The sequence below is a fragment of the Tetrahymena thermophila genome (genome assembly GCF_000189635.1).
Source record: "Tetrahymena thermophila SB210 genomic scaffold scf_8254199, whole genome shotgun sequence".
Classification (NCBI taxonomy): Eukaryota; Ciliophora; class Oligohymenophorea; order Hymenostomatida; family Tetrahymenidae; genus Tetrahymena; species Tetrahymena thermophila.
In genome coordinates, this window is record NW_002476089.1 from 46,707 (window position 1) to 70,095 (window position 23,389).

Here is a 23,389-nt window from a genome sequence, read left to right on the forward strand (position 1 = left end):
AAGAAAATGAATGAACATTAAATCTTTCTTATTTTTTTAATAGAAGCATTTGAACTGATTAAAGCCATTTAAAATCTATAGATAGCAACCAATTAATTTATATAAATTTTATTTTGAAAAAAGAATGAGTTATCCATATTTATCAACTCAAATCACAAATGTTTAATTTTTTGCAAACTATAGAAAGTTTATATTTAAAATCATACATAAAATAATAAAATAACTTAAAAGATTTCTTAGGATTTAAATAATATTTAATAAGTTAAGGTCGTTATTAAATAAATAATTTATTGAAATCTTAATATAAAATGAACATAAAAAAGACAATGAATCTTATAATATTATTTATTTTACATAAAAAAATATTTGAAAATTTTGAGTTTATAAAAGAATAAATATAAAAATATTTATATAGAAAATATACTACAGTTAATAATAGTAATAAAGTTATAAAATAGGTTTATTTTTTGATTATATAATTTGCAAAATTTTTATTTTTGCTAGAGAAATTCTAAGAATATTTTAATTTATTAGAAAGCATTTTCTCACCAAATTCAAGCTTAACCAACAAAACTAGCTCTTTGCTGCTAATTTTACAATAAATTAGGATTATTAAATTACACAACTCCATTAAAACTTTGAGTGACATGATTATTCATATTCCTACTTGTGTTTTAATTGCTACTCTAATTAAGCTATTGGTTTTAAGAATTATCTAAATTTCCTTTATTGAATTGGGTACTATTTTGAGTTTGATTATAAGATTGATTTACATTAATTTGGTTATTTCTACCTAATGTTGAATTCATTACACTTTAATTTGTTTAATTAAACTTTAAATTGCTGATTCCTTAAGAGTTGTTAAATTAGACTATTAAATTAAAAAAATAATCTTTCAATGTTTATACTTAAATAATAAAGTTACCATTATATCCTCTTTATTCATCTCCTTGGGTGGTTTAATGCTAATTTGTCGAAAGACGCTGATTTTATTTATATTAAGGGGGAATAAAGTTTTTCTGCATTTATAAGTCATGATCATTATCTTCCTCAAACTAATCATTTGTTTTTTTACTTATATCAGATTTTTCTTTCATTTCAACATTTTATCTATTTGTTATATTATTATTTCTGTTTTTGATTAATCATTTTGCTTAATATCTTATAAATTTACTCTTGTATTTCGTTACGATGCTTGTAAGTAACTCCATCACCAGCTGGTTTTCCTGACTCCCCGTGAATTGGAAAAGGCCAAAGGTATTAATTTTTACCAAAAACTTATTCCCAGTTATATTTAAATCCTAGATCATACTTTTTAAAGAAAAATTTATTTATATTTTGAAAAAACTTAACAAAATATAATTACTTTTGAGGGTGCATCTAACGGTTCTTTATTTCTTTCTCTATCCAAATTTTCTAAAGTAGTCATATTTCTGGTAATTAAGCGATAGTGGAAAAGGAAAAATTGAAAGATGACAATAGAAAATGGTATAAATATTGAGAAAGGTATTAGCACCCATAAATTTTCAACTTTAAAATCGCTTAAATTGCTTAATATTTTCCATACAAAGGGTAAAAATCCACCTAAGATATACCAAACTGCAACATTTACGTAGAAAATTAAGAGGAAAAAAAATTTTCTATTTTAAAATCCTATGCAATTATTTAACCAAGGACAATGATGATCCATATTTAAAACGCATCTTCCACATATACTGCAGTGATGACATCTCTCAGGCTATTTATAATATTGAAGTTTAAATTATAATGTACAATTCGCAAAATAACTTTATTCACTTTAAAAATATGACAAATTAAGCAATATCTTCTTTTTTTGTGTTCTGGATCATCTAAGTAAAATCCCTTTTAAAAATTAAATATGAATAGAGTTATTAAAAGCATATTCTTGATTTTATAGAGAAAAAAGAACAAAAGAATGATTGTTTTTTCAGAAAAAAAATAAGAATTTACCCAAAATGTAGGAATTTTGCCAGGATCAGATATCATAGTTCTAATTAAGCACCAAAACAACATTATAAATAGTAGATTGAAAACGATAAAATATAGATTTGAAAAAGCGTGATGTTGCCCTAATAAAAAAAGAGTTGAAGAATATGTTTTTAAGATACTTGTAAATCTTTTAAAATTGCTGTAGAAATATAAAATGCTTACATTCTAAAAGATTTGGCTAAAAAACATGATAGATATCATAATACATGAACATTATAAAACTCAACACAAATAGAACATAGAATTGTCCAAATATCTGTGTCAGTTTAAGATTCCTATTCATGAAATAATTTTTCTTTTATATATTTTTATTAGTTTGATAGTTTATGTTCCTAAATATGACAATTTTTTAGTTGTCTCCTTTTCTTTAAAGTTCAAAGCTATTATGATATATTTTTTGTTATTTTCTGTACTTTTAAAGTAAAAAGCTTAGTATGGTAATTAAATTATTTCAAAAGATATATAAAAAACATTCAACTCATTTATTTTGAATAAATACCTCTTTTTTATTTCGAATTAAATTTTTTTTGAAATGTTTAATTTTTAATTCAACTCTTTGTTTACCTTTAAATCTAAAAATCTTTTCAAATTGTACAAAGAAAGAACGATAACAGTAAAATTAAAAGGCAATCCATATCAGATTTTTTATTTAGAATTTTTAATTGAATTAATTTAGTAAAAATTGAAGTTTGTAATATTTGTCTAAATTCCTACTGGCTTTAAAAAAATATATTGCCTTTTATTTTGATGAATCTTTTATCAAAAAAATATGATTTTAATATTCAATATTGTCTTTTTCTGAAATCATTTATATGAAAAGTTAAAATGTTAAATTTTCAATATTTTTTGACAAAAATAGAATAAGTAGCTATTTTTGTATAGTCTCCAAGTTAATAATTTTATGAGCATTTCAAAGTATATGAAGAACTTAAAATTTAATTATTTAGTAAGATTATGTGAGGCTTTAATTTGATCTAATAAAAAATATGATTTTAAAATTTAATATGATCTTCTTATGAAAGAATATGTATGAAAAGTTAAAATGTGAAATATTAAAATTTTTTTGATAAATTTTGACTAAGTTTCTATTTTTGTAGATTCTTCAAAGCAAAAATTTTATAAGTATTTCAAGTGTATGAAGAGTGTAATAAATATTTATTAATTAATTAACATTAGGCGCTATAAAAATAATAATTTTTTTAAATAATTTATGGATAGAAGAATGGATGGATTTTTCTAAATTAAATATTTAGGATTTTAGTAAGTTAAACCTATATATTTATAATCATCCGATCTAGCAAAAAAAATTATAATAAAAGATAATTGTTAGAATAGCTATACTATCGAAATTTTATAATAAATTTTTAGTGATTAGATTATTTTAATATTTATAATAATCATTAAATTTATTCAATAAATTAAAGAGAAAAGAATATTGCATATACTAAAAAACTATCTGTTTACAAAAAATCCTTAGCATTTATCTATCTTTTGGATATATATAAACCTTATAAATTTACTCTAATTCGAATTCCTTAAAATATATCTTTAAAGAAAGGCTATAACTCATCAAAAAATTTTACTATTTGCGTTAATATAATAAAAAAATATCATCTTAATTTACTAACATTATAAAGTAATTTACAGACAAAAAGAAACATAAATTTTTTTTCTAAAACTAAGAATTTTAAATTATTCATCCTTTCTCTGCTTTAAAAATTAAAATTATTTTAATTTTCAAATACGATGGAAAACTCTCTTCTGTAGGATTCTTTAGAGTTTTACTGGATTAGTGGTAACGAAGAAAATAAACTTCATTTACCTGATAATGAAGTATGTCTATTGTCTTCTAAATTTAAAAAGAGAATAGGTGACTCACAATAGTATGAAGAGTGTGAGCTTAAGCTCTATGGCAAAAGACTTTATCTTATATAAGTAAAATTCATGCTTTCAATTAATATAATGTTTGAATAAACTTGAATATATAATTTACTATAGTACTTTCTATTAATAGTAAAATACTATTTTTAAACAAACAGCGAAATCAAGTTATAGCATTTTTGAAATTTTGTTTCGAAATGACATTTGAGCTAGTCATAGACGGTGATAAAGATCATGAGCTAGAGAATATTAAATAACATAATTTCAAGTCATTAAAAATCGAAAAAGACATGTGCGATTGTGAATTTATAAATGAAGATAAGAAGGTTTATGTAGAATGGTAAAGCAAGCTCTCTGAAAAAATAACTTAAAAAAACTTCTATGCTTATTATGATGTAAAGAGGGTAATTGGCAGTGGAGCATATGCAAGTGTAATTGATATTTTATTTACAGCTAAAATTACAAATTTTATAGCTCATAAATAATAGATTTAATTTATATCTAAAATTATAAGTTTTATAGTCATAAATAATAGATTTAATTTAATTTAAAAATATAAAGAAAAAAAAATCCAGTGATTTTTATTAATATATTGGTAAATTAAAAAGGTTGTTATAGCAGAAAAAAAAATTGATGGAAGTCTATTTGCAGTAAAGAGTTTAAGCAAAGCTCATATATATTAAACAACAGATGGAAAGGTAAAATATCACAAATTTTACAATTATCTCATTTTCATAACAATATTATTTTTATTATCAAAATTTAAAAACTGGTTAGATTAATATTGAGTTTTATTATAAAAGGCAGAAATAGAAAATGAATTGGCACTTATGAGACTTGTCCGCCACAAAAATGTTATGAGATTATTTGAAGTCTTTGATGCAGATAGCTCCATAAAGATTGTATTAGAGCTTGTTGAAGGTGGATAACTTTTTGATCTAATGAAGAAAAACCCAAATTTAACATGGTTTGAAATTGGATTAATAATGAAATAGATTCTTTCAGGTAAAACTTTTATATTTGAAAAAAGAACATTACTATTTTTAATTTAGTAAATTTATAGTCTTTTTTTCCTAAAAATATTGGCATACTTTCTACTTCATCAATAAATTAATTTATCATATTTGTTCTACAAAAAAAAGGTCTTGAAGCTCTTCACAGCTAGAATATTATGCACAGAGATTTAAAACCAGAAAATATTCTAATGAGAAGCAAAGAAAGCTTAGATTTAGTAATAGGAGACTTTGGATTAGCTTAAAAAGCAGATGCTAAAAAATATCTATACTTAAAATGTGGAACTCCAGGTTATGTTGCTCCAGAAGTCATTAATCTCAAAGAAGAGTAAACTCAATATGATACTCAGTGTGATATTTTTTCTGCTGGCGCTATATTTTATAAATTGTATAATTAATTTAAGATATAACAACAGACTTTAATTTAAATTTATTTCTTTTATTACAAACAGATGTGTTCACAAACCATTGTTTTAAGGAGTTACTCATGCAGAGGTGCTTTAGGAAAATAAGTCAGTAAACTTTAATTTAAATTGCTAGGATGTTAAAGATCTTCCTCCACTTGCTTAAGATTTGCTTAAATAGCTTCTAAAGTGTGATCCTAAGTAAAGAATTACAGCAACAGAAGCTTTAAAGCATAAATTCTTCAAAGATGTTACTGAAAAGGAAGGTGAAAGACATAAATCTCCATTTAAAGGAGACGTTGAAAAAATGAGGCACTTAATCAAATAAGAAAAGTAAGAAAAAAGAAAATATTAAATTTCATTTATTTTATATATTTTATTTATTGATATCAATTAGGAAGAGAAATGAAGAAATGCCTGAAAATTCACCCTTGAAGATGAAATAGCCACTGATTACTGGTAAAACAAAACCAATTCAACCACACTCATCTGTTACAAAGAGAGGTTCCTTTATTTAAGTCTAGTCTTCTTCAAATAATTCATCTAGAAGATCCTCAAAAAATTCAAATTTGGGATTAGGCTCGAATCAAAAGAAGGCATCTTTAGATTCTATAGAAGAAGGAGATGAAGATTAAAAGAAAGAACTCGGTTCTGGTATTAAATAAATTGATAACAAACGAAGAAATCTCATTCCAACATTGAATTCATTAAAATAATAACCAACTGATGGAATAAAGCTAAATAGAGCAGCATTTAGAAGAGCCACAGTTGAGCCTTAAAGTGACACTACTATTAAGGGTTTAGAGGTAAAAGATCCTATTACTCCAGTTTAGCAACCTAGATAGAGAGGGAGTGTCAAGTCAATTACAAATTTTATTGGAAAAAAATGAGTTTTTTATGCAAGAAATTTAGTAAGCAAAAAAACAAATAGTTTTAAGAAATAGCAAAAAAAAAATTATAGAAGTAAATTAAAATATTTATCTATATATTAAAAGATATATTAATTTAAAATATTTATCAAAAATTTATTAATAAAAGAATTAAAATAATTTAAAGAAAGAATGTAAACGATTTATATTATTATGTAATCAAAATATTTGTAAGTATGTATATAAATTTTATGTAATTTTTTGTATACTTCTATTTGTATTCAATTATTTTTAAAAATATATTTATTTTTTTGATATTAATTGATTGTTTTTATGTGTATGGCTAACTATCATCATTAATCTGTAAGATAATAAAAGAATTTGTAAGCAATCAAGTAGTTTATATAAAATACAAACATTATTTATGTTTAAAGAAGTAAAATAAAAATATTAATAATAAAAGATAATTAAAATATTTATCAAATTTATTTAAAAAAGAATGAAAATAATTTATAAGAACTATATTACAATGTAATTTAAATATCTGTTAATACTTGTGTAAATATAAATTTATAGTAATTATTTGTATATTTCTAATGGTATTCAATTATTTTAAAAAATATATTTAATTTTTTGGATATTGGTTGATTGTTCTTATATGTTTGATTATTCTCTTTAATCTGTGAATATCCTCTAAAATTTTAATATATTTCTAGGTTTACACCAATTTCTAATCCATAAATAATAGCTTTCAATCTTATAATATAAGCTTCTTCAATTAGTTGAAATCTGATTAACTTTTTAAAATAGCTATCTATTTAAAAATAGCTAAATAAATACAAAATATAATAGCTCATATCTTGGAATGTCATAGGAAGATTTATAAGCTTATACTAATTTACTCAGTAGAGACTATCAAAATGATATTCCTAGCAGCTCTTTTTATAATGGTTAATAGATTTTTGTTTAAGATCATCAGATTTTCAAAGACAAACCAAGAAATTGTTTTAAGGAAGCCTTTTTAGCTGTAAAATATTGATAAAAAAATTAGTGCATACACGATATTCATTCTTTTTAACTGAATTTATTTAATAGGAAGATGAACTTTCATTGTTGTTAACAGAAAATCAGATTACTAAACTAGTATTTTACATAGTAGTTTGGTTTTTCATTTTACTTAGCATTTCAGGATACATATTATCATTTAGTATAAAAGATTAATTATATGACAATATTTCAGTTAAAATAATGAGCTATCTAGAAATAGCAATTGCTATCATACTTCTCGCTTTTTATTATATGGTTTAGCAAATAGATAGTTATAGTCGGTCTTCAATTGTTGAAAAATTATACAAGTTAAGAAGAATAATTCTCATATTATTTATAATAACATATTTATCACAACTTTCACTTTCTATATACTCATTAATACAAACGTTACCTGAATGGATAGGACATGGTATTAACATCAATTTATCTGCGATAATTTACATTATAGTTTCTGTTTCAATAATATCTAAAATATTTTACTTTTGCTTCTATTTAGTTCTTGAACTAACTTTCAAGTCAGAATATTGAAAAAATCATCAATACAAAAAAAATCACTCTATTTATATCTAAAATAATAAAAAATAATAAATAAATAAATAAATTAACTAACAATATTAAAATTTTAAAATATTTTAAAAATATTTTTAAAAACTGAAATTAATTATCTCAAATTAATTATTTTAATAATCTTTATGTATTAAATTATATAAAAATTTATGATTCTTTGTTAATAAATAAATTACTTAATTAAATGTGTTAAAAAAATGTAAAATAATTGTTTATTTCAATAAATCAAGAGATTTTTATTTTAAACTGTTTTATTTATTAATTAATTTAAATAATTTCAATAATTTAAAACTTTTTTAGCTTTAATAGAATAATTTTTATTTGTTTTTAAACTTTATTAGAATCGTTTTTATTTGGCTAAATTATCTTTGATGCAATTTATTTTTTATCCATCATTTGTATATTCACTTTATCAATCTTGAGATACCCAAAACTGTTATTTAAGCATACATAGCCATTCTTGGAATAATTTAATAACTACTAGAATATATATAAAAAATATCTAATTTTAAAAAAAATTCATTATATTCTTCTCTAATTTAAGAAGAAAAGCATCAAAATTAATTCATTTAAAAAATTTATTTTCTTGTGGAAATAATACGCAAAACAAATTTATTAAAAGACCCTTTATTGATAAAAGTGACGTGATTTTAGTTCTGTAACCAGTCATTTAAATAAAGAAGAAATATAAAAAAAGAAAATAATGAGAAATGCTACCAAAATCGGCTAATAATAATTAGCTAAAACTTGAAGCAAACATTACTGATGGAGTTTCAGAACTTAAGAAAAATAGTTTCTGATATGATAATTTTAATATCTCTTTAATGTGACATTTAGATATGTGAGGGTTTAATGCTTAAATAATATTTCATCACTTAAAGATAAATCTGCAATATTAAGTTATAATATGCTTAACTTTTTTATTTTGTTTTTCTTTTTTATTACTAATATCGCACTATTCCTCCCCTACACTTTATGCTTATTTATTTTTTAGAAATTAGAGATTTCAATAGTTAATCCCTATATATTTACTTTCAATTTATTTGTTAATTTATTTGTGGTCTTATAAAATTGATATGAATAAAACGAGTTGGGGAGCAGGAAATTATTGATTGATTTTATTTATTAAAAATTTTAACTTTCTTTAATTAAATGAAATGCAAATTAATATATGTTATAATCTTCATAATTAAAAATATTATTAGAAAGATACGCAGAAAGTATTCTCTATCATGTTAAATTTATTATAATATGATGTTATATAAACTTTAATTTATCTCAATCAAAATACATTAATTTTTTCTTATCAAAATAATATAAATTAATCATCTTTATCCTTTTTATTTCATTCAAAATTAACTAAATAAAAAGATGTCAATAGGAACCATATTTTCTCTACTGATAAGCGAGCATGTAAAAGCAGAAAATAAAATGTACTCGATAATGATTATTTTGAATTAATGATCAATGTGCATGAAGGATTGCTTAAGGAAGAGTAGATAACATAAAAATAGCTCATTCTCAAAAAAATACATATGCATTATCATTAATTTTTGTGTAGATAAATAAATAATATTGCAAACTCTAAACAATATTAAATCTTATTTATTACTTCTAGAAAAGTATTTATTTCGAAATATGGGGAATGCAAATCTTTATTGATTAAATATATTTATTGATAAAAGACCATCAAAGATACTAAGATATTGTTTGCAATAATACATGAAATATGGGCTTGCCAAAGGTTAAATGTATTTATCAATCTTTGTTAAAAAGAGAATCTTTTATAGCTAGGAAAAAATGGGCATTGGTTAAAAGGGTGGAGACTTAGCATTGTAGGTAGGAGAAGGATATGGTGGGGGAAAGGCTGAATATTAACACATAGCTGAAAAATAAGTATTTGAAGTGACGAACTAATAATAATACATCAAAAAAAACTTTTCAAAAGGCAAATATAGTTTAAAAGATCATTAGATAAAACAAATAAGAAACAAATTCATCTCTCAATAAGATAGTAAGTAGCTCAGAAAAAAAGTAAAAAAATTAAAAGAATAAAGCAAACAAATAATAGGAGCAGAGGTTTGCTATTACACACTATTAAGAAATAAAGAAATAAAAAAATTAATAAAAAAATCAATAAAAACTAAAAGATAAAAAAGAAAGAAAAAATCTAAAAGAAAAGATTTCATTTAAAAAAGATGCTTTCCAAGATTTTAAGTTCCAGATTACCTGCTAACTCCTTAGTTAGTATGTACAACCCTTCCTTCAGCTCTGTTGCTGGTGAACCCAAGTTCTTAGAAATGGTCCACCAATACTTCGATGCTGCTGCCTCATACACCAGAATCTCTCCTGATAAACTTAACTACTACAAGAAGGTAAATATTTGTTTGATAACCTACATCATAATTTTAACGATTATTTTGATTATTTTGAATTTAGGCCGACTGTGTTATCAAGTTTACCATTCCCCTCGTTAGAGATGATGGTACTATTGAATCCATTGAAGCCTACAGAGCTTAACACAAGTTACACAGACTTCCTACTAAGGGTGGTACCAGATATGCTAAAGACATCAACATTCAAGTAACCACTCATTATGCTTTTACATCATAAACAAAAATTGCATTTTTCAAACAAATAAATCAACTTCTTTTATTAAATCATATAGGAAGTTGAAGCCTTGTCCTGTTTGATGACTTTAAAGTGTGCTGTCGTTAACTTGCCTTACGGTGGTGCTAAGGGTGGTATTGGTTTCAACCCCAAGTAATACTCTGCTAGAGAAATCGAATCTCTCACCAGAAGATACACTCTTGAATTAGCTAAGAAGGGCTTCATCGGTGCTGCCATCGACGTTCCCGGTAATAAGACTAACTATTTACCTACTGAAAACTACAAATTGTTTTTTCAAAGAACAAATAGAGCATTTTCTATTAACATTTTTCATTTTTCTAATTCTGATGTAATCAAACCATCATCAAGAATGGAAGATTAGCAATTATGAATAAATTTTTGTTTTAAAATGCTTAATTATCATCTAATCTTTTAAATTTATCATATAATAGGACCTGATTTGGGTACTGGTGAAAGAGAAATGTCTTGGATGAAGGATACTTATCAAACGTACATACTATTTCCTTTTTTATATTAGTTAGAAGATCTATTTCTCTTAAAAAGATTAAATGATCTTCTCAAGACTTACATTTTATACTAAATTTTGTTATTATGAATAAAATAGTTTCTTCGGTCACAAGGATATCAATGCTCACGGTTGTGTCACTGGTAAGGCTCTTAACTAGGGTGGTATCAGAGGTAGAACTGAATCTACTGGTCTTGGTGTAAGCATTTTTTTTATTCAATTTTAAAAAGCAATATGAATTGAACAGTCAGTTTAAAAATACTCATATTTATTTATCTTTTTATTAAAACATTTATAATAACAAAAAGGTCTTCTATTGCACTAGAGATCTCCTTAACGACAAGCCTCTCATGGAAAAGTTCGGTGTTGAACCTGGCATGAAGGGCAAACGGTAATAATTTATACTTTTATTTTATTTAAATATTGGTTGGTTGGCTGACAGGGTTAGTAATATATAAGATTTAATTTAGAAGGAGATGAAAAAAAAGATTTAAGCGATATTAAGCATATATAAATTAGATGTTTATTTCATCATCAGAATCAGGAAAATATACTTAATAAAAATCTTTAAAGTATTGAATTATTAATTAAGAAAAGGAAGCGTGTTGATGGAAAGAAAAAGAAAAATTAAAGAAATAAAAAGAAATATTAACTAATTAATTAATCAAGAATTAAAGATAAAATCATCAAAAAAATATCTGATTAGCTATATAAATCAACTATTTAAAAATTTTTAGATTCAACCAATAAAATCAATTGAATTACTGAATCAAATATATTCCAATTTACAATTTCTAATATAATTTATTTATAATTAAATAGTTTCATCATCTAAGGTTTCGGTAATGTCGGTTACTGGGCTGCTAAGTTCATCACTGAATATGGTGGTATCGTTACTGGTATTGCTGAATGGGATGGTTCCATCTACAACTCTAAAGGTATTGATATTGAAGATCTCTACCAATATAAGTTGAACAAGAAGGGTATCAAGGGTTATCCTAGAGCTGAAGAAGCTTTCGATAACGAAGATGCCATCTACAAGGAATGTGATGTCTTCATTCCCGCTGCTTTTGAATAAACTGTTAACAAGAATAACGCTAACAGATTCAACTGTAAGGTCATTTCCGAAGCTGCTAATGGTAATTAACAATATTTTTTATCAGATAAGTCTTAATAGTTTGCATTTAAAATAAAATAAAGGTCCTACTACCATCGCTGCTGAAGAAATCTTAACCAAGAAGGGTGTCGTTTTCTTCCCTGATATTTTAGTTAATGCTGGTGGTGTTACTGTATCTTACTTCGAATGGCTTAAGAACTTAGATCACATGAGACCTGGTAGACTTACTAGAAAGTGGGAAGAAAAGTCCAAGCTCAATCTCCTCCACGTCATTTCAGACATCACTGGTCTTAAGTTACACTAACTCGAAGAAAAGCACAAGAATCTCCTCAGAGGTGCCACTGATGTAATAAATACTCTTTTTAAACTTAAATTAAAATTAGATTGATTTAGCATAATCTATCAAAAATTAGCCTTACTACTAATAAAAAATAACAAGCACCAATAAAAATTATTCTAGCAAAAACATCCTCAATCAATTTAAATATAGAGAAAAAAAATAGTTAAATTAATATATTAACAAATCTAATTTATAAAAAACAGAAAGATATTGTCTACTCTGGTTTGGAAGAAGTTATGTCTGTTGCTGTCAAGGAAACCAAGGAAACTTGTCTCGAATTACACTGCTCTATGAGAATTGCTGTCTACGTTAATGCTATTAGAAAGATCCACTAACATTTCGAAGTTGCTGGTATGCCTCTTGCTAAGTGATCTAAATTTTAAAAAATCTATTAACATATTATACACTTCTAACTTAAAAATTTAATAAATGTAACTATCCATCAAATTTATATTTTTTGTGTAAACATAAGCTGTTAGTTCGTTTATTCAAACCACAATATCCCTTAAATCACTCTCATTCATTTATATTTTCTTATAATAATTTCAATAGATTTTAAAATAAAAAATTTATTGATAGTTATGTACCATTGTTAATTAACAAAAATATAATAATTCATACAAAAAATTTAAAGAAAAAATACATAATAAAATGTAATTTTGGTAAATTTGCAGATATATATATTATTTAGTAGATAATTAATTACAATTAAATTGGATTTATTGAAATAACTTTTAAGAATACTTTTTAATATTTATTACAGTAAAAAAATAGTTATCATAATTAAAAATCAAATGAATAATTTTAATTTTTAAAAATTTGTAAATATTTTGCAAAGATAAATAATAGAATGCTTTAGTTAAAATATTAAATAAATTTTAATAATTTATTTTTATTTTAATATTTTGCTCAAATAATTATTATTTTAATTTTAGTAAATATGAAAAAATTTGGTTTTAAAAATTATCTTAATTAAATTGATTTTATAACTATTGATTATTTTGAAAAATCAAAATTTTTATCTAATTGTACTGCCCTTGCTTACCTTAATCATTAATAATAAACATTAATTTAATATAATTTGGCAATATATACAAAAAATATTTAAATTTTCATTGATTTGTTTAATTTTATAAAAATATATTGTTGTTATAATTAATTTTAAAAATTTTTATAAATTTAAAATAATTTGATTTAAAAAACTTCTTAACTAAATTTATTTTTTATTATTAATAAAGTTTTTTTCTTCTTTATTTTATTTATTTTAAAAATATTTACAAATAATTTATGTATCTTTACAAATAATTTTAGTTTTTTTTCTTATTTATTTAATAAATAATTAACTATTTTTATAAAATTTTTAACTTATTTTAATTATTTTTTGAAGGTTTAATAAATATTTTAATAATTTACAATTATTATGGGAAAACACTTAAATCTTAAATATCTAAAGTTAGACTCAATATTTTTTAGAACCCTCTTATTCCTGAGGCTTAAATAATAAAATATCTTAATTTTTTTTTAATGTAATTATTTTTTTTAATTGAGCTTTGCTATTGAATGATTATGTTAGATGTTACTATTATCTCTCTTCTAATTCATTTTTAATATCATTCTCATTTATTTAGTTTAAAATGTTTTTATTAAGATTATTGTTTTCTAATTTTTATATTTAGTGTTAACTACTATTCATTTAATTAACTTTTTGTTTTGAAGTATTGAGTTCATTAATTGAGTGTAATATTTTTTCACTGTTTCTTTTGCTTGTATCTGATTCAAAAGTTTCAAGTTATTAATTTGTTTAATTCCTGATAGTGGATTAAGAATGTAATTCTATTTCTTCTTCCTAAAAGATTTTTAATTACTTTTATAAAGAAATTTTGTAAAGATCTTCATTGCTTTTCAAAACTCTTTTCTTTTTACTTATTTCATTCTAACCATTCACTATTTAATTACTATTATTTTTATTTTCTATTTACTTTAGGCTTTAATGAGTATAGTTAACTATTTATAATAAGCAACCATCACCAAAATCATCTTATTAACACTATTCAAATTATCTACTTAAGTTTTATTCGGCTAAATTCATTTTTGGCTTAAATGATTAAAAAATAAAAAGTCTTGGCTATTATTTTGATTTAGTTGAGTTATAAAGCTCTGAAATATAAGAGTCGTTGATCAATAGTTTTTTTAATAACTATATTGCTTTATAATATTGAGCTGAATACTCATAAATCTAATTAGAAAAAGAAGATGACTTGCTAATCCCTTTAATCCCCTATGTAAAATCTAATTCTAATTTGCAATAAAAAATAGTGGTAATAATATCTATGCATCTCATTTCATCTATCACTAGATTAATTTAAAAAGTATTTTTAGTGTAATAAATCTCATAGCTCCACTGCCTTATAATAACCAAGCTATTATTTGGAGTATCAAAAAAGTTAGCTTTATCTAAAACCCCTTTATCTCTAAAATTAACTATATATTTAACATTACCATCAGTTAATTAGAGTACTCTTTTTTCTAAATAGTGTGCTTAAATTTGAGCTGAAAACATTTCTGATTAACTACAAGAATATCTAAAAAGAAGTTTGTCCTCAACAATCATTTCAAACTTCTACATCTGTTCTAAATCTTAATATGTATCATAAAATTTTTTGATGCATCCATTTAAGGTATTCTTCAATTTTTGAAAAATATTCTAATTCTGAAGTAACAATTTCATCTTATTTGATTTATTGATTTATTTAATGCAATTAAAACTACTTTAATATTCCGCGAAAAATAAATCAAAACTTTTTTAAAAGATAATTATTAATTATTTTTGAAAAGCTTAAACAAATTAAATACTTTATTAACTAACTAATTAATTTGTTTATTAAATAATAAATTAAAAATACAATTTTTTTGTAATAATTTATAATATATACATACAATCTCCTCAATATTTTATAATAAGCAATTAAATAAAAATGAGTGCTATTTTAAGCGAAAGGGATATTAAAATATTTAAAAGTAATGTAGTTTCAGGACTTTTTGATGGAGTTATATTTGGAATATGTTTTGGAGGTGTTTATGGACCTGTTGCTTTATACTAACCTGGAATATAAAACTTAGCATATAAGAGATCTATATATAAATACATAGGAAAATCAATAATTAAAGGTGCACCATTAGTAGCAATTACTAGATGCGTTGGAGATATTTGTGATAGTTAATAAATAGGACCAGTAGGGAAAGGGTTAATTACATTTTCAGTAGCTATTGCATATCTTAGCCTGACAAAATTCCCTTGAATAAGATAAAAGAGATTAAATTTTTTTGCTTTTCAAAATTTAACATATAAAAATTTGATATTTAGAAAGTTCTTTTTAAAATAAAAGATGTAATTATATATAAAATAAATATTTTCATAAAAAAATTTATTATTATTAGTTTCATTAAATTATTTACTAAAATATTTAATTTTTAAATAATTTAGCAAACTATTTTATCTATTTGCCTTGGGGCATTTTAAAATATAGATTTTTAAATCTAAGAGGTTTTTAAAAAAATGCAACTAATTTTTCATATAAATGACATTTATAATAGAACATAACTTTTAAAAGTATTTTTTTTAAATTTAAACAATTATTTTAACTTTAATAATCTACAAAAATATTTTAAATTAGTTTAAATATTAAAACATCTAAAACATCTACACAAATTTATAAAAAATAAAGGATTGATTTTAAATAAATTCGAAAAAACAATTAATATTAAATATGCAAACATATTATTTTTTATTCTTCTAAAAAATTTTTTAAATGTTTTATTTTGATAAAATATTTTTAAATTTAATTTTTTAAAGCTCATAAAAACAAAAAATATTTTGCTTTACTTGTTATTGCTTTTAAAAAATATTTGTAAACAAAATACGAATGATTCATTATGCTTTATAATAGATTGATGTAATTGATAGTATTTGTAATTTTTAAAGAAAAAACAAAATTTTTAATAATTAATTAAAGTTAAATTAATTGGCTTTAAACACAAATCAAATTAAATAAAATGTAATAAGAGATTATTTAATATTAAAAAGGAAATTACTAAAATGCTTAATTTATTAACCCCGATCATTTTATTATCGATGATGAATTCAATTATGAACCATCGAATTTGAACCAAACAGAATAATATTAAGATAGCGATAATGAATGCTTTTAAACAAGCAATCTATCTAATAATAAATTGAAATAGATTAATAAAGCTAATAAAAAGCGTGGTAGAGGACGTCCTCGTAAAAATTTAAATAGCAACTAGTTTGAAAATATTGAAAGTATGGATTATACACAAATGTTTTCATAACCATTTCAACAGCTAGGTGCCAATGGAAAATATAACAGCTACAATAGGAAGTTTCCTAAAGACCATTTGAAGTAAAACATGATAAAACTAGAATCTAAAGTATTAAGGCTTTTTCATGAAATTCAAAGTATATATTCTAATACAAATTAATTTATTGACCAAACGGATGATTAGGTAGATAAGTCTTTTTATGAATAGTATGAAATTTAAAAACGCTTAGATTGGAATATAGTTTCTTCTGAAACTGGTTATAATAATAATAGTGTCCTATTTAAAATTTACTCATTTATTGGTGATTAAATTAATAATCCGTCTGACCCTTATGGTTAAGAGTTTATAAGTTTATCTATTGAAAATTTTATAGTAACGTTCTTTCTCGACAAAGCTATTGAATAAAAGCAATATTAATTTTAAGATTTGATAGAAGACAACTTAAATCATAACCCTAATTTAAGATTTTATTAGCTTGCGTTGGATGATCTTTGCTAAATACTGCTATCTGATATTTCCATTTCGATTTATTCAGATTAAGCTTTAGCATAAGTGTCATAATATATAAAAATAATTAAATAATTATCCAACTATATCCCTCAGAACAATTATAATTAAAGTATTTTACCTTTAAAATCTTATTCATATAATGTTTCTGTAGAGAATCTAAAATAGATTGACATAATTTTACCATTTCAGATGTAAAATTATAATTTTGAATTAATTGATCATTCATCACTTGACATAATAAGATATTTTAACTTGCAGTGGACGAGTCTTATTGAATAAAAATTTAGATATTACGGGATATACATTTAATATTATATTTGAAGCAATAAAATAAATTAGCTTTTTACTCTAAACATAAAAATAATTAACTTATAAATATATAATATCAATTTAATTATTAAATTTAATTAAATTTCATACAAATTTTTATATAATTATTAAAGAAATTATTACTACTTGTTAGCAAACAATCTTTTCTAATATTGCATCAATTTCTTTTCTAAGCAATTTTTAAAGTCATCAAACTATTTTTAATTTTTTGAGGAAAATTAAATAATATTATTTAACAACTTAATAATATTAATTAAATTTAAATAATTTTTATTGCCCCTTTTAAAAAAAATTAAATCATATTTGCAATCTAAAATGATATTTTATTGTAAATTTATATATTAATGTTTAGCATTTTTAAAGGATACATTTGCAAATATTATTATAATTTTTAAAGTTTAAGAGGTATAAAAAAAAATAAAGTTTTTAAGAGAATTTAATAGGAATTTTTAAGGCCCAGTAAGATTTTACCTTCTGAAACAAACAATTTATGATAATCATTTGATAAATATTGATATTTTGAGTCCAGCAATTTTAAGGGAAAGAAGGGTAAATTGATAAGTTAAAAGTGAAAAGATAACTCATTTTAATGATATTTGGATTATTTGTTTATTAATTAATTTTCAAAGATTAGAAAATAAATAAATTATGTATCATTTATTTTTTGTAAAAGTTTATTAAAACTCAATAAAAATAATAACAATTCTTAATTAATTTGATAGATTTTGCAAAAAAACAACATAAGTTCATACATTAGTTAAATTTAAATTAGGACTAGGACATCAAGCATATATTAGATGAAAAGGTTAAAGTAAGTAGCTGCATTTTTAGGTGTACTAACTATTTTCGAGTTTATTTGTTTAGTGAGAGCTTAAATTCCTACATTAACACATCCAGTAAACATTCCTAATTGTGTTGAAAGCATACTGGATAACAATGGAGTTGAGAGATGTCAAATTTGCTAAGCAGGTTTCACTAAATCTTACGATATGAGTTAGTGCATACTTTCTACCTTAAAAGGCTGTATTTGGTAATCTAAATGGGGATGCTTAGAGTGCCAATGTGGATTCGTTGCCACTTATGATCTTACTAAGTGTGTTTAACAATAAATAGAAGGTTGTCTTAGGTTAGATAAAACTGGAAAAGGGTGTATTTAACCGAAAATAGGATATACAGTGACCTATTCTTAAAATAATGGTGTCTTTTCCTATTAATCTATTTAGCCAGATTAAGGCTAGTATTGCGGATGGTAATTATCTGGAACAACTGGATGCACAATGTGCTAGGTAGGGTTTTATTTAGAAACTGGAGGTAATAGTTGCAAAAAACTTTCAAGAAGGCTACAAAATGAGCATTCTTTCTGGCTTGCATCTAACGATATGACTACTCCTACAACAGCTATATAAGTGATACCAGGATGGCAATCAATTATGTTAGGTCTCACTAATGCAGGTGCCTTTGAAGCTGCTATCAATGGATGTGTTTAATATGATGACTTTACCAACAGATATAACAATGTTGCTCTCTGTGTTTAGTGCAGTAAAGGATAAGTTAAGACTTAAAACTAGTTACAGTGTGTTAGTGGTGATAGTTTATGTGATTATGCAGATAACACTACATTTAAATGTATTAAATGCAAAGATCCTCTTAATTATTATGCTGATCAAATTACAAATAAATGCCTCATGAGGAATCAAATGTTTGATAATTGTGCAATACGTTAACCTGCTGCAGATAAATGTGACACTTGTAACTCAAATGGTTACATTTTAGATGCAAGCAATAAATGTATTTATATAGATAATTGTTAAACAAGTAATGGAAAAACATAATGCACGAACTGTAATCAACAATTTTATCTTGATTCTGGAAATACAGTTTGCTCACCTCTTCCTCCTAACTGCTCAGTTGGTACTACTGCTGCATGCACAACATGCAGTAGTGGTTACTATAAGGGTAGTGATGGTAACTGCTATTAAATGACTCCTTATTGCACAGCAGTTGATCCAGCTACATATGTTTGCAATAATTGCTAAAGTTAATATCATTTATTTAATAATTCTTGCTATTAAAATATACCTAACTGTGTAACCTATTTCACAACTGGAATTAATGGATGTTAAATTTGCTAAAGTATGTATACTCCATCCCCTGATTTTTCAGTATGTCTCCTCCACAATCTCCAGTTCTAAGAGTACTGTTAGAGTACAGATGGAAAAGGAAACTGTTTGTAATGTTAATCTCTAAAGTATATTCCTTAATGCTTGGACATTACAAATGCAAATCTTTGCTTAGTAAGTGATGGTAAAGCAAATAAATGCATATAGTGTTTACCAAACGCATTCCTAAATAGTAGTAATATATGCTATCCTGCATATTCTTAATGTCTTCGTACAGATGGGTAAAGTAAATGTATGTAGTGTTAAATGGGATACTACATTGACCCTACTACATTTTAATGCGTAGCTATTGCCTCTTGCTCAATTTCAGATGGCTTAGCAAACATTTGCTTAGCATGTTAATAAGGCTATATATTAGTAAATAATTAATGTTAGTTATATATAGCAGGCTGTCTTATATAAACATCAAACGGGGGTACAACGACTTGTCTTTAGTGCTAATCAGGATATGCTAAAAGCGGAAATACATGTACTTAAATCCAAAATTGCTTGATTTCTGATGGTATTTCAAATAAGTGTTATTAATGTGTACCAAATATGTAATTAGATACCACCTCAACCAGCACTACTTCTTAGTGTATTGTTTTTAATCCTAATCCTATTTACTAGCCTCCTTAATTTTGTAGTGTCTTTTACATGTTTATTCCTGGTACTACTTAATTAAAAGATGCAGTTTGCACAAATTTATATCTAAAACCAAAATATGGTTATTGTTTATAATGTTAAAGTCCACTTGTCCTTTAGTTAAGTATTGATGGTACCACTTGTGCTAATTCTTCAGCTGTAACATAATCCTGCGTTAATATTAATACTATAAGTATATTAATAGATAATTGTAGAGTCTATGATTTTACTCCAGGAAAATGCAGAATATGTGAAAATAATTATGCACCTGATGTTAACGGAAATTGCGTAATCCAACCTGCTATAAGCAACTGTTAAAATACAATAGATCCTTTAAATTTTAAGAATGCTGTTAACTGTCAAATATGTTTACCAGGAGTTTACTTAAATAGTAATACTTGTCTAATAGCTGTCTAAAATTGCTAAACATACAATGCTTCTGGGTGCAATGCTTGTTAAGCTAATTTTGTTTTAAGTTCAAATTTATGTGTTCCTTTTGCTGGGTAATTATGTACAGGTTATACAGATAGTTCAAATACTGTATGCACAACTTGTAAATCTGGATATGAATATAAGTTGCCTTCTAATCCTAATTTGTGTCTTTATAACCCATATCTTGGCCCATCTGCACCCTGCTCAAATATTGTAGTTAGAGATCCAATTAATAATCCATACTGCTTAAACCTCTCTACCTTGCCAGACCCTAACTGTTAAGAATATAATTCAAGTGGTGTCTGCTCAAAATGCAAGTCTACTTATCTACTTTAAAAATCTACAAATAACTAAATATACCTTATATGTGTTCCAAAATCTGCCAACTGTTCAGCTGTAAATACTAATGGTTAAGTATGTTAGACTTGTAGTGCAAATTATTTACTAAATACATCTTTTAATGGAGCAGATTGTATACAAGTAAATCATTGTATAAACCCAACTGGTTAAGGTGATGGTACAGGCTGCCTAGAGTGTGATCATGGTGGATATTATGTTGATTCAAGCAGATTTTTATGTAATTAAATTCAAGATTGTGTAACTACAGATGGTATAAATCCATTCTGTTTAAAATGCATTTCATTAAAATACCCTTCAATTGGAGGAGTTTGTGTTGATTTAAACATGAATGGTTGCATTTAAAGTTCTGGAATAAACTAAACTTGTAGTTAATGTGGAGATAAATATTATTTGAATAGTAATGGCATTTGCCAGCTCGGCACAGTTCTTAATTGCTTAAAATATAGTCCACTTAATAATCCAACACAAACAAACGTCTGTGCTTAATGTTAACCTGGTTTTAAGCTTAATGCTTCATTTGCATGTGATTAAATTCCCAATTGTGCTCAATCAGATGGATCAGCTACTGCCGTATGCACGAAATGTTAAGATTACTTTTATTTCAAGACATCAACTAGCTAATGCCTTCCACCTGACAACCCTATTAATTATTGTCGTATATACACTAATGATACTTAATAGTGCAGTGAATGTGATATACCATTTTATCTTGTAGGTTAAATATGCTATCCAAGATCTAATAAGAATGACTACTGTAAAGCTTATTCACTAACTGATACACCTTGTATCTTATGCTCAACTTAAGGAATAGGTGGTGTGATTGTTTAAGATGATCACTCTCTAAAAAAAGGTTTTTGTAACCCTATTTCAATTAACAATTGTAACATTTATTAGTAAAATAGTCCCAAATGCCAATTTTGTAATTAAGTTAATGATGGACAGTAAGGATGGTTAGTTTAATCGAAGAATTACTGCAAGGACGTAAGCCAAATGAATTGTCTGACTGTAAGTTTTTAGATAATAATTTTATTATATTAATTTTTATTTTTTAAAAAGCTTAACCCTTAAGGAACGAAATGTTCAAGTTGCTAACAAGGAGTGAATGCTTACTTAAAAAGTTATGGTTAATGCTTCCCTCTTTGTCCTAGTAATTAATACTTAGTACCTGATGCCAATATTACAAATCCTCCAACCTGCTAAAACTATACACCAGCTCGTATTACTAATTGTGATTAACCTGACCCAGTAAATGATGCTTGTCTTCTTTGTAGCTTAGGATATGTGTTTAACACAACAACTAAGACATGCTAGCAAATGCAAGTTTCTAACTGCATTAATAATGGAAGCGAAAGAGGGGAAACATGCTATTAATGTGCACCAAATTATTATTTAGTAAAAAATGCTTGCATATAATCTTCTCCAATTTAAAATTGCTCTACGTATGTAATAACAACTGGTTTGTGCGGATTATGTGCTAACGGCTACTATTTAAGCACAGATTTTAAATCTTGTAAACAAATTACTGCCTAGAATTGTAAGTATAACTAAATCGATTCAGATACATGCTTGCTTTGTAAGGATAATACATATACAATATCTTAAGATGGTAAATAATGTTTCACAGGAAGGAGTACTTCTCATTGTATAGTATCTGCAACTACCTCTAATACTTCTGAATGTTCTTTATGTGAATCTGGGTATATTACAGAAACTGGTAAGTAAAATTGTATATTAGATATCTTCAACCTACCTGGATGCTCTGCTGTCTAAAAATTGGCTAGTAATTCATACTATACTTGCAGTGCATGTTAACCTAATTATAACCTTAGAAATAATATTTGCATACCTTCTTAAGGTTTAAGTACTTGCTATGTAGCAAATTGCTAGTTTTATTCTTCTTACTTATATGACTCTGCTACATGTTAGTCTTGCATCAGCATATAAGATGGTAAAGGGCAATATTAACTACAAAATAATTCATGTGTTTTTGTTCAAACTGGTACTAGATTAGCATTTATTATGATTCTATTAATAGGATTAACATTTTTATTACTATGAAAATAAACTTCATTTAAAATGTATGTAATTAGCCTTAAAAATTATGTAACCTTACATTTTTTCATGTACACTTTTATTTTAGTGCTTTTTTTGATTTGTTAAACATCAATTCATACATACATACATACTATTTGTAAAATTCAAATTATCCTTTCTAAAAATTTAAC

General features: G+C 24.5%; 8 protein-coding genes across 8 annotated transcripts; 6 read left to right on the plus strand and 2 right to left on the minus strand. All coding sequences in view use genetic code 6, as the record gives it.

Annotated features, from left to right (window-relative positions):
• Positions 1 to 554: 554 nt before the first annotated feature.
• Positions 555 to 2,293, minus strand: TTHERM_01049240 (DHHC zinc finger protein; the record flags this gene model as incomplete). The annotated part of the gene is made up of 7 exons (XM_001025519.3): positions 555 to 871; positions 926 to 1,110; positions 1,175 to 1,311; positions 1,367 to 1,738; positions 1,798 to 1,863; positions 1,972 to 2,090; positions 2,173 to 2,293. The coding sequence occupies 7 exons, from the start codon at positions 2,291 to 2,293 to the stop codon at positions 555 to 557; spliced, it is 1,317 nt and encodes a 438-aa protein (XP_001025519.3).
• A 1,463-nt stretch (positions 2,294 to 3,756) lies between these two features.
• TTHERM_01049230 (Serine/Threonine kinase domain protein) lies at positions 3,757 to 6,198 on the plus strand (the record flags this gene model as incomplete). The annotated part of the gene is made up of 7 exons (XM_001025518.3): positions 3,757 to 3,945; positions 4,050 to 4,322; positions 4,500 to 4,589; positions 4,695 to 4,896; positions 5,034 to 5,292; positions 5,357 to 5,641; positions 5,706 to 6,198. The coding sequence occupies 7 exons, from the start codon at positions 3,757 to 3,759 to the stop codon at positions 6,196 to 6,198; spliced, it is 1,791 nt and encodes a 596-aa protein (XP_001025518.2).
• An 844-nt stretch (positions 6,199 to 7,042) lies between these two features.
• On the plus strand, positions 7,043 to 7,755 carry TTHERM_01049220 (transmembrane protein, putative; the record flags this gene model as incomplete). The annotated part of the gene is made up of 2 exons (XM_001025517.4): positions 7,043 to 7,204; positions 7,273 to 7,755. 2 exons carry the CDS (start codon positions 7,043 to 7,045, stop codon positions 7,753 to 7,755), a joined length of 645 nt encoding a protein of 214 aa, XP_001025517.3.
• A 2,237-nt stretch (positions 7,756 to 9,992) lies between these two features.
• Positions 9,993 to 12,758, plus strand: TTHERM_01049200 (glutamate/leucine/phenylalanine/valine dehydrogenase; the record flags this gene model as incomplete). The annotated part of the gene is made up of 9 exons (XM_001025515.2): positions 9,993 to 10,169; positions 10,234 to 10,377; positions 10,463 to 10,652; positions 10,857 to 10,914; positions 11,030 to 11,129; positions 11,239 to 11,321; positions 11,753 to 12,069; positions 12,131 to 12,393; positions 12,591 to 12,758. The coding sequence occupies 9 exons, from the start codon at positions 9,993 to 9,995 to the stop codon at positions 12,756 to 12,758; spliced, it is 1,500 nt and encodes a 499-aa protein (XP_001025515.2).
• A 1,088-nt stretch (positions 12,759 to 13,846) lies between these two features.
• On the minus strand, positions 13,847 to 15,187 carry TTHERM_01049190 (telomerase-associated protein; the record flags this gene model as incomplete). The annotated part of the gene is made up of 1 exon (XM_001025514.4): positions 13,847 to 15,187. Exon 1 carries the CDS (start codon positions 15,113 to 15,115, stop codon positions 13,847 to 13,849), a length of 1,269 nt encoding a protein of 422 aa, XP_001025514.4. The 5' UTR covers positions 15,116 to 15,187.
• Positions 15,188 to 15,362: 175 nt separating this feature from the next.
• Positions 15,363 to 15,686, plus strand: TTHERM_001049178 (AT hook motif protein; the record flags this gene model as incomplete). The annotated part of the gene is made up of 1 exon (XM_012800449.1): positions 15,363 to 15,686. The coding sequence occupies one exon, from the start codon at positions 15,363 to 15,365 to the stop codon at positions 15,684 to 15,686; it is 324 nt and encodes a 107-aa protein (XP_012655903.1).
• Positions 15,687 to 16,440: 754 nt separating this feature from the next.
• On the plus strand, positions 16,441 to 17,513 carry TTHERM_001049179 (AT hook motif protein; the record flags this gene model as incomplete). Its single annotated transcript, XM_012800450.1, has 2 exons — positions 16,441 to 17,280; positions 17,481 to 17,513. 2 exons carry the CDS (start codon positions 16,441 to 16,443, stop codon positions 17,511 to 17,513), a joined length of 873 nt encoding a protein of 290 aa, XP_012655904.1.
• Positions 17,514 to 18,365: 852 nt separating this feature from the next.
• Positions 18,366 to 23,222, plus strand: TTHERM_01049180 (AT hook motif protein; the record flags this gene model as incomplete). Its single annotated transcript, XM_001025513.2, has 2 exons — positions 18,366 to 22,169; positions 22,221 to 23,222. The coding sequence occupies 2 exons, from the start codon at positions 18,366 to 18,368 to the stop codon at positions 23,220 to 23,222; spliced, it is 4,806 nt and encodes a 1,601-aa protein (XP_001025513.2).
• Between the last annotated feature and the right edge of the window lie 167 nt (positions 23,223 to 23,389).